General features: G+C 41.6%; 1 protein-coding gene across 2 annotated transcripts; it reads right to left on the bottom strand.

The window, feature by feature from the left end:
- Positions 1–837: 837 nt before the first annotated feature.
- Positions 838–10,317, bottom strand: COX7A2L (cytochrome c oxidase subunit 7A2 like; the record flags this gene model as incomplete). Of its 2 annotated transcripts, XM_081997909.1 has the most annotated exons (3): positions 838–981; positions 1,857–1,991; positions 10,246–10,317. In XM_081997909.1, the coding sequence occupies 3 exons, from the start codon at positions 10,315–10,317 to the stop codon at positions 838–840; spliced, it is 351 nt and encodes a 116-aa protein (XP_081854035.1). The 2 variants fall into 2 exon arrangements, with proteins under 2 accessions (XP_081854035.1, XP_081854036.1); XM_081997910.1 differs by lacking the exon at positions 1,857–1,991.
- Between the last annotated feature and the right edge of the window lie 462 nt (positions 10,318–10,779).

The following is a 10,779-nucleotide window of genomic DNA, read 5'->3' as shown; positions in this document are numbered from 1 at the left end:
GACCTGTTAAACACCCAATGAGTTCTGAGAGAGGGTTTTAAGAGGATTACCATCTCAAAAAAATTACAGTAAGGTAGCCAAATCAATTGTCTGGTTTGAGATCTACAAGTTGAAATTAAACAAAAGTGTACAAATACGTTTATTTTACTACCAGGCCAGCTGAAGTGGTCTGAAACTTTCAAGACCTGCCTGTTTTACTGTTCATGTAGTAACCTTTATTGCACAGTAAGATAGTTTGACAAATGAAAGTCCAAAAACTGGTATAACTGATGCTACAATGCTGGTGGACTCTGCTGCATACAGTGATGCTAAGTTATGGAATAAATCCACTTTGAATGCTCCAAGGGGATAAGCCCTTCGTCCTACCACCAGAGGTATAAATATTTAATAATAAACCAGCATTTGGAAAAGCTCCACTGCCACCTACTTATGTAAAATGAGCTGTGTATGACAGAAACAGGTTCCCAGTACGTTATAATAATTACTTGTTTTTACTGTTTTAGAAACCAGCAGCATCCTCCCACTAAGGAATGTCCCATCTCTAACATTGTTTAAGGTGGGAGAGGGAAAGAAGGAAAAGCTTCATTTTCTCCAACTGTTCATACACTCCTGCAAAACAAGAAATGCAAAGCTACAACCATATGTTAAGATGATGTCTTTAAGTCTTTTTATATTGATTTCTAGAACACATAAGGCAACCAATTTAAAAACACTTTCTCCAAGAAATTTGTTCTGAGTAATAAACCCCCTATGATCACAGAATTAAAGCAAGTGCAAAGAGATACATGCAGGAGGTCCTTCAGAGAAGTGTCATGAGTCCCATGAGTTGTGGTTCATTTACTTTTGGTTTCTTGGTTGTGAGGCCATGTACAGTGCTACTAGACAGTAGAGAGTCCCGCCTATTGTTAGAGCCATAGTGGTCCGATAAAGCAGCTTATCTGGAACTCCTCGTTTCAGGTGTACTGGCAGTCCATCTGCTTTCTGTGGGAAGAGTTTAAAAAGAAAACAAACAAACAAATAAATGAACACCCATACAAAGGTCACAAGGAACAAGCTACCTCAGGTAAATTAAGAGATTTCCATGAGGGAAACCTCCTGACAAATAGGCTATCTACAACCAAGTGTATTATGTGTTTTTCATTTAGCAAAACAAAGGCAAGTTAATTTTATTAGGCAAAGCTGTTAAGTGCAGGCAGAAAGAATCTATCTTGAAATATTTCTAAAGAGGACCTGGATGGGAAAAGTGTCACTAACAAAAGAACATGAAAAGATATGTATAAAAGGTTATTCACCAAGTCAGACTGACACATTCCAAATGCAAGTGGCATGTAAGAGAGAAAAGGGTACATTATATAAAGCACATTCTTGATGTTTTTTTTAAAAAAAAAATTCTTAACTGATTTGTTTCATGAAAAGTCCTACTACACTTAGAAACTGCATAGCTAACAAACTGGCTTTGAAAACGTTACTGTGCTCTTCTTACTGCATTATAAACAGCTTCAGTAATGTTCAAATTATTATACACAAAACAGTAATGATCTGCTTTAAGGCATGCGCTTGGATTCCCAGACAGAAAGTGCTTCCAATAGTCAACTAATACAACAAGCATCTTCTGCAGACAGTGAAATGACAAACAACGTTGCTAGACTTTCTACTTTCTGTACTTATCTCCTATACAAGGCGTACATGGTAGTATAGTACAGTTATACAGGTTGTACTGTACTTAACACTTTCTTAACTACACTTTACAAAATCTTGGTATTGTAGAATGACAAAAGTAGTTAGCCACATTAAAATAAGAAAAGATATGTCCCACTCTCCAGTTCTCTTTAAGTTACTCTCAAAGTTTTCGTTACCTGAAAAAGTTTCTGTAGGTCTGGCACCTTGTTTTTACCCAAGAAAGAATCAGTTGCTGGTAAATCTGAAGCAAGTTTAGTTGTTGTCCCAAAAATCAGAGCTGGGGATTCAGTGGAAACTATTGGTTTGAGTCCCTGCATAAATAAAGATTAAAATATCAAGGTACATAACACTTGCAAATGTACCAATTGTCACGTTAGGCAAGCACACTGCCAGTTATCACAAGGACACATTACATGGACTATTTATCTGGTATGAAGACATGTGTCAGTGAATTAGAGACATTGTTGGCGCACTCATTTCTCAGCTACAGCTTTGGGTCAGGACTTAGCAAGTAGAATACAAGCCTCCTTTCTCATTTCTTCATGACATAAATTTATAGCTACCGTAAGTTTTTCTGTGCTGGTACTTGGTCCAAATTGCCCCTTGTTTTTCGCACATAGTCAAACCATCTAGGGCTCTACCCAAGTAGTAGGAACAGAAGCAGGGAATCCCTGATGCTTGGGTCAAACAGAGTGAGGAGACCTCAATGAACTCTTCCTCCTGAATGCTGCAAGCAAGTAAGCCTTAAATAATTTGGATGTATAGTTTGAGGAGGGGAAGGAGAAAAAAAAAAAAAAGGGTTAGGACCACCTGTTACATACAACAGTAGTAAGTGGTGCTCAAGGACACTCCAGGAGCCCTGAAATGGTGGGTATTTTATGCAAGTGTAACTACACCCTATAATTCACATGCTGCTGCACCCTTCAGTGTACTCCCCATAAGCAGCATAACTTAATTTCTTTTCAGTTCAGATGATTGTACTCTGCATTTGCCATAATTAAAAACTACATAATCCAGTTCTATGGATAATATTAAGTGCACAAAGTCACAGCCATCATGAGGTGGCCTCCTTGCCTTTACTATTATAGTTAGATTTAAGAGTTATGCCTGGGCACATGGCAGTGCTGTTTTACATTATGGCTCCTGAAACAGCTGTTGTTTTTTGTGTTCCTAACTTGCTACAGAAATTAAAAGCATTGTACAAGTAGGTTAATGCAATAGGTTTTCACCACAAACAGAAGCGGCAATGGCTCTCCATGGGTCTATTAAGGCTGCACCAGGAAATCCAGCTTCTGGTCAAAGGACTAGTTGATGCATTTTGCTTTAAGAGAACTGCCTGAACAATATTTGGAGCTGGAAGCAGACTGGCACTCTTTTTCTCTTATGCCTGCCATAGACCAGACATGTTTTCCACATGTAAATTCTCTGCCACAGTAGTATCTTCAACAGAAAGACCAGATTTCTCAACATCTCAGAATAGTCTATGGAATGGTCATCATGGCTCCATCCTGAAGACATGGGTCCAATTTCCAACTTTTCTAGTGCCTGAATGAATATTAGAATCCCTTTGTGCCTTTCTTGGTTATGTTTTGAAAGACAGTAGCCAAAACTGGATACTCTGACACATTCAATAACTTCTGCTTTCCTACTGAACAGGCTTGTGCAGAACGTAAGTACTGAATTATTTAAGACTAAGCAGTTCTGGTTATACCAATAAGAAGCAAGCATCTAAGAAACTATTATTAGCCAGGGGAAGTTACTGACTATATAGTCAAGGCTAAGTACCAGCTACATCAAAATACTCAAAGGAAAGCAATTTTAGACCAGTATCTTTGTCTATAAGAACTTTAAGTACTTTCTTAGATTTGTCTTTAAAAGGTTGGAAACTTTATAGGAAGAACTATAGAACAGATGCTTATACCAAATGTGCAGGTGACTCTTTCTCCAAAACTTTTCTTTGCCTTCTTGATTGTTAGTATCACAGCAATGTGCATCTTTCACCTTCCTTCAAGTTTCTGCTTCTGAATCTCACTTTTGCCTTCCTGAGGGCCCAAAACCTTCAGGAGCAACCTTTGAGACTGCTTCAACAGTTACTAGATCACTGCAATTCCTGCCTGTTGTGATCATGTCTACTTTATTTCATGAACTATCTGTAGTGTATAAAAACTGTAAATACTGAGAATTGGAGTAACTTGCAAACTACTTCAAACAGTTTCACGATAAAGATACTTCTTTCATCATTCCTAAAGTCACAGATAGGAGCCTTAAAAATGTGATTAGCAACCACTACTATTTGTTATTAATGCTAAAACTCCTGCCTCTACAGAATACCACCTGGATGCAAGATGCACCCTACAGATTACTGTTAGAATAGTGAAATCAGTCGTGTTAACTGTAGTTGATCACATACTTTTTCAGGCTTTAGAAATAATTCCTGCTCAGATAGTTAAGATCCCCTTCTGTTGGAGTAACAGGGGATTCAAACCTGCCTCAAGTGACTAACTTCATCATGAAATCAAATTAAACCATTTCAGAAAACTCATATAATCATCAGCATACTGTTGTAAACAACTTCCAAAGCAGCAAGGTGCTACTGAAGAACATCACATAGCAATTTAAATAAAAATGATTTACGTGGTTCACTGGCTTCAGGAAAGAGTACAACAAAATACATGCTGCAGAAGAGAGACAGTTCAGCTTGCCTAACACAGGGTCCCTCACCCCAACACAAAATCCCACTTGAATTCCATCCATGAATTGTGCATCTTGTGGTCAGCTCCAACCAACCTCAGCTAAGTTAGTGTCACCATGTGGCTGTTTCAACTGGGTACTTGCCTGTGTTTATTGAGAGAAAGTGTCAAGTGCTTTATCTCACACCCAGCTGCTCGTTAAGCTTAGCATGGCTGAAGAGAAATCCTGAGTATTACACATAAGAATTTTGGTACAGATAATTTTTAAGCAAGTCATTAAGACACCTTAAATGACCCTTGTCACTTGTATTTAACATGACTACAACTGCAGGTTTATTTAATAACATCAGTGTCTCACTAGACTCAAGATAGTACTGAGGAATGAATGCCTCTACACATTTGACCTATGTTTCATAAGAAAATGTTTCAGATTGATAATTCCTCTTCTGATATTAGGTGTTAACTTTTTATTCCTAATCACACTGACAGGAATTTGTTCCAGTTTTTGGATGAAGTACAGCAGATCTACTAGCACAGGAGTCAACATCAGCTGATTTCATCAGCATGCTACAGCAATGACTTTGTCAAATGCTGAAGTCCTCAGTGAAAGGTCAGGACATGTAGCTAATCCAAAACAACAAACAAAACTCTCTGCTTACCCTTTTGTAAAGTATGTTTGTTTTCCTGTCAGAGGTTTGGAGGTCTTAGAACCCAATCTATCTATTGGTTGGACAACATGCTCAAAGTTAAAGCAAACTTATGCTTTGCTATCATGAATTCCCAAGTTAGATTTACACTTTCCTGGCAGCACAGAACATTTAAGGATTTGGAGCACAATTTAATGGAGGTAGCACCACACTTAAGTTTTTAAATGTTAGAGGAGTTGCTCAAACAGATCAGAGAATGAGAAAGTAGAGAAAACTCACACAAGGACTAAAATTAAAAGGGGAAACAGGACAGGAAGTTAAGCTGAGAATTATTATTTCAGAATATGCATTGAAGATCTAAGGAAGAAATTTTTCACCATGAGGGTGGTAAAACACTGATTGCCCAGAGAGGCGGTAGATGCCTCATCCCTGGAAACATTCAAGGTCAGGTTGGACAGGGCTCTGAGCAACCTGGTCTAGTAAAAGATGTCCCTGTTCATTGCAAGGGGGTTGGACTGGATCACCTTAAAAGGTCCCTTCCAACCCAAACCATTCTATGATTCTAAGTAACTTTTATGAACTTGATGAACCTAGACACTTCTAACCTAAACAGCAGGTCCTTCGTAGCAGAACATACCTCACTGTATGAGGTTAAATGTAAATGAGTAGGGCAAGAGCTTCCCACTGTCCCTCTGGCAGAGGTACTGAGCGTGTGGTATTTAGTTGCCGGCTGGGGCTAAACCACGACATTACCACTAGCACAGGGATGCTTTTAGGTAGGATCACTTGAGGCTTTGTTTGTATTGGGATGATACACTTAAGTAAAAGTGATTTTGTGTACATTTTGAGTATCATTCACAGCATAAAAGGTTAACCATTGTAGTTTCTCAACTAACTCCAAGCATTTGTAACAGCTAAAATGAAAAGATCTGTGGTTTGTGGGAGTTTTAAATAGCTACAAGGAAAATAAGTTGTATCAAGTAAAGATAAGGTAGTATGACTAAATTTCTACTAGGATCACTGTCAGCCTTGAAGAGCTAAGGAGAAGTTCATATAGTTGTCTTTACCTGATGGCATTTGAAATTGGTCCCACTATTTGTACTTTAAACATAAGGCAAATCTTTGAATTAGTATTTTTTATTGTATTTGTAATGGTTATGGCAATCATTATCCTCCTAAATATGAGTTGTAGTTTTTAACCTATTTGAATCCTCACTATCTGGAAAAGTTCTCATTTATTCAAACAAGCTTAATTGTTCATACTACTTTATATAACCTTGTTAAATGCAAAATTAAGAATGCTAAGACTATGCTAATTAAGAATGAAAAGAACAGTACAGGTTTTAAACTAAGAGATTTTTTTTGTTAGCATAAGCCATTAGTTATGTTATTGTCAGCGAAAGAATTTCTGAAATACATTTTGACTGATATTTTGCAAGCTCACAATAAGCTTAAACCTGCATCAGAACAATGCTCCACTGGGAAGCATCAGAATACAACAGTACAGAATTGAGTGAATTATTATACTACATATTGGACCAAGCAGAATTTGAATTGCAGGATGTCTTCATTTTTCCAGGAACACCAAGATAAACAGAAGCATAAAAAGCATACCATTTTATAAGCTGAGCTATGGTTTTATTAAATACAGCAATGAAATCAGTAGGAAAAAATTTACTTGTTTTGGACTTAACACCTACTTAACTCATGTGATTCCTTTCATATTTTAATCTCTATTTATTGCACACAGTTCTACCACACTGATGCATCTGAATGTGCAGAGTCAAACCAAAAAAAAAAAAAAATTCTACCAAAAAGCTGGCCTAAGAACATTGTAAAAAGAGGTTGAAGGTAGCTTTTTAAAATGTAGCTATCTGTCGCATAGCACATTTGAATGCCACAGTTGAGGACTAAGCCATGTGAATGATGAGCCAAATATAAAAGAGAGTGTTTTTTCATCAATATGAAAAAAGCCAGATATATAAAGTGAGGTTATATTCATAAGACTTACGTGAAATGCTCCTGCTTGAATACAACCTCATCTTCTCAACTATATTCTCTCAAAAATTAGGTTTTAACATTCCAGTGATGACACTGAAATGAAATACAGTGCCCTATGATGACATAAAAAGAAATCACTACAGTGTTTTAGAAGAAAAGTATTTCTATTCCTTGGACATTCTCTTTCCTGCCTTGCACAGCAGAGAAGTAAGATATAGATGCCGGGATCTCGTTGGGTTTTTTTTCCATCTGCAATGATACCTATATGCGAGGCTAGTTTTGCATAGACCCTTTACGAACCAATTCTGATATATGATACTACAGTATTTTAATCTAGCAGATGTCAAAAATTCAGAATTTATGTCTTTCTGTATCTAGTGTAACAATGTTAATACATACCTATTATTCATTCACAGAATATGTACTTAAATTGGGATGATTGCTATAATGTAATGGAGTCTGCTGAACAGAAAGGTAGCAATACTCCACAACCTGGGCTTCGGAAACAAAAAGTGTTGTCTGTAGGACAGCTTTACTCTAGATGGTTATCAGAGCTTTCTGTATTTCTGTGTTGGGGCTTTTCTCTTAGGATCCAAAAAAGGATGTATTATTTGCAGAAAAATAGTCACAATGACTCAGAGACTAATGCATAACGTTCTAAGCTATACTCTTCTAGGAAGGAGGTATTTTACTGCTTGGGCTTGAAGCCTCTTTCCCCCCATCCCCACAATGGTAACCCTAGCCTTTGCTTTCCTCTATACAAAGGAGGTGTCAATGTTTATTCCTGGAATACAACTTTGTGTAGAAGGGGTAAGATGTCCCCCAAACACTGCAATAGTGGCAAGAGTGCTTTCTAGCACAGGTGCCTGTTGGACATACTTTTAATGAACAGACACACTTTTAGACTAGAACCTATTACTATTTTTCTGCTGCCTTCCCTGTGCCCTGCACCTTTGCCCCCCAGTAGCTACCCAGGAAGCCTTCCAAAGAGCAATGGGGAAAGAGGTGGATGAAAATCTTCTCGGGACAGAAAATGCCATATCAGAAAGTCATGAGTACCTCAATGTTTACTTAAGATCATAGGTAATTCAGGATGGAAGGGCCTTCTAGCACTCTTCAGTCCAAACTGAGGTGAGACCAGGCTGCTGTTGGTTTTCTGTAGCCTTGAAAGCCTCCAAGGATGGAGGCTACACAGTCTCCCTGGGCACCTGCTCCACTGCCTGACTGTTGTCACCATGAAAATGTCTTTCCTTATATCCACTTTGGACTTCTCTTGTTGCAGCTTACACCTGTTGTCTTTTGCCCTCCCACCATGACCACTGTGCAGAGCCCGTCTCCATCATCTTGATAACCTCCCTGTAGGTGCTGGCCAGCTGGTCTTAGGTCTGCACCTGCCCTCCTACACCATCTCTTCTCCATGTAGAACAAGCCCCATTTCCTCATCCTCTCCTCACAGGGCCAGTGCTCTGGGCCCCCTGACCATCTTGGCGACCTCTGCTGAACTTGCTCCAGTAGGCCAAGAACATTCCCATACTGGGGAGGCCACAACTGGATGCAGTACCTACACGTGATCCAGTAAGTGCTGAGTGAGATCGTGACTTTTCTTAATCTACTGACTATGCACATGGTGATACAGCCCAGGATGCTGTTGGCCTCCTTTATAGGTAGGACACAATGTTGGCTCACATCCAGCTTGCTGTCTGTCAGTACCTGGGGGGGGGTTCTACCACACAGCTGCTCCCACCAGCCTGTCAGTTCCTGGTTTATATCCCTGCCAGGGGCTATTCCTCCCCAAATGCACAACTTTGCCGGGATGCTCATAACAAGTGGAATACTGCAGGTTACTGCAGGATTTTAGCAATTACCTGGAGTAGGCAATAAAGTGCACTCTTGTAAAGTTCACAGAAGACCTCAAGGCAGCGGCTCCAAAATGCCTGAAGTAGAGCTGCCATTCAGAGGGATGTATCTAGAGTGGAGGAATGAGCTAACAGGAGCACTATGAATTTCCATGAGGAAAACCAGCGGAGTGTGACCCATTAACCACTATGCTAAGCGTGACCACCCAGTTCTCTTATAGTCTATCCATCTAAACTGTAACATCTTAACTTCAAAAAATTTCAAAATGAAAAGCTTTGTAGTTGGTCTCGGCCTCTTGAAACAATTTGAGATTTTACGGAAGCTTAATATAATATTCTTGCTTGCAGAAGACGACTGGATTTTCCAAGTAAAACTTGCACAGTCAAGGATATCCAGGAAAGCAGAACTGTAAAGGTGGCTGCTAGCAGAATTAGGCTAAGAAAGAATTAAATAGAAAGTTATTTGTGTATCACAATAATACACATTAGTCTACAAGACTGTAATATCTTTCAGCTACTTTTTATTAATCCGTTTATCGGGAAAAAGACAAACCATAACTTTGATTTCACTTCTGTGTGTACACATGTATGTACATGTAGCATTTTAACTAAAAAGTATGCAAAGTATAAGCCTATTTAAAGCAACCTTTAGCCTGTATACACTCAGTAATTAAGTCGGCATCATGCTGAGGAAAGGCTATTTTTTGTTTTGCTTTCAACAGACTTCTATAGATGTGTGTCCTGTCTAATAAGAGTTTTAATGTTTTTAGTAGTTAGTTTTTCTGCATGCACAGACAAGAAAGGAGGCCTAGCTGCAGTGCTGTTTGGATTTGCCAGCTGCGATTTTAAAACACCACCAGCCTCCGTTCTAGCTCAGAGACAGTCCTATGTGATGAAACTGTGTTAATGTCCTGCTCTAACTCCCAATACATCCCAAAACAGAACCGAGAGGCGCACCGCGGAACGAAGCCTCTCGTCTTGCCCAAGGTCACACGACCGGCCAGGCTGGCTGAGCGCACCGCGGATGCGCACGGGGGGCGCGGAAGATCCCTTCCCCAGCGAAATAAAGGCCACCGGGTCCCGAAGCCCCCACCGGGGAAGCCTGGACCGGCAGGCGAGGCAATCACCAGAGTAGCAGCCAAGCGCCCTCCACCCGCGAGCACACGCTCGCTCAGCAACTCCAACGCCCCGCGAACCCCTCCATCGCCGCCACCCCGCGGGGTTCGGCCCAAGCCCCACCGTCTCCACCGGCAGGGGCTCCCCGGGCGGCGGGACCGGCTCCTCCAGCGGCTCCAGAGAGCGAGTGACGCCGCACAAGGAAAAGGGCGGCGAAGGTCACCGCCGCGAGGGCGTCGGCGGCGGCCCCGTTACCTGGGGGTTGTAGGCGGCGGACGCCGCTGCCCCGACCAGCCTCTGCGTGAAGCCGTTGAACTTGTAATACATGGTGGGGGGGGGCCACCGCCACGCGCGCTCCTAACGACCCACCGGCTGCGGCGCCGCGCGCGGAAGGACCCCAGCTTTCCGCGACGCCTTAACGTGCAAGGGCCCTCCGGCTCGCAGACCCCCGCCACGAACGCCTGCGAGTGGTGAGTCCGGAAAGCCGCCAAAGGAGCGGGATAAAAAAAAAACGGCGAAATACACGAGTCTTCACTAAGGAAGTGGGAGCGCGGCTCGCCCTTGGCGTCTCAAAGTGAGGCTGGCGGCACTTTTCAGTCAGGCAACAGGCTGGACCCCTAACCGGCCGATGTATAGTGCGCGCGCACACCACTGCCCGCCGAAGGGCAGCCGTAGCGGGATACAGGCGCGCGGCAGGAGGGGTGGGGTTGCCGTCAGCCAATCAGCGCTAGCAGGGGGCGGAACCCCCGCCGCTCCACGAGGAGGCGGGAGGGGAGGGGAGGGGAGGTG

This window comes from Phaethon aethereus (genome assembly GCF_964289735.1).
Source record: "Phaethon aethereus genome assembly, chromosome: 3".
Taxonomy (NCBI): Eukaryota; Metazoa; Chordata; class Aves; order Phaethontiformes; family Phaethontidae; genus Phaethon; species Phaethon aethereus.
The sequence above is the reverse complement of the archived record's forward strand: the minus strand, read 5'-3'. Positions and strand labels throughout refer to the sequence as shown.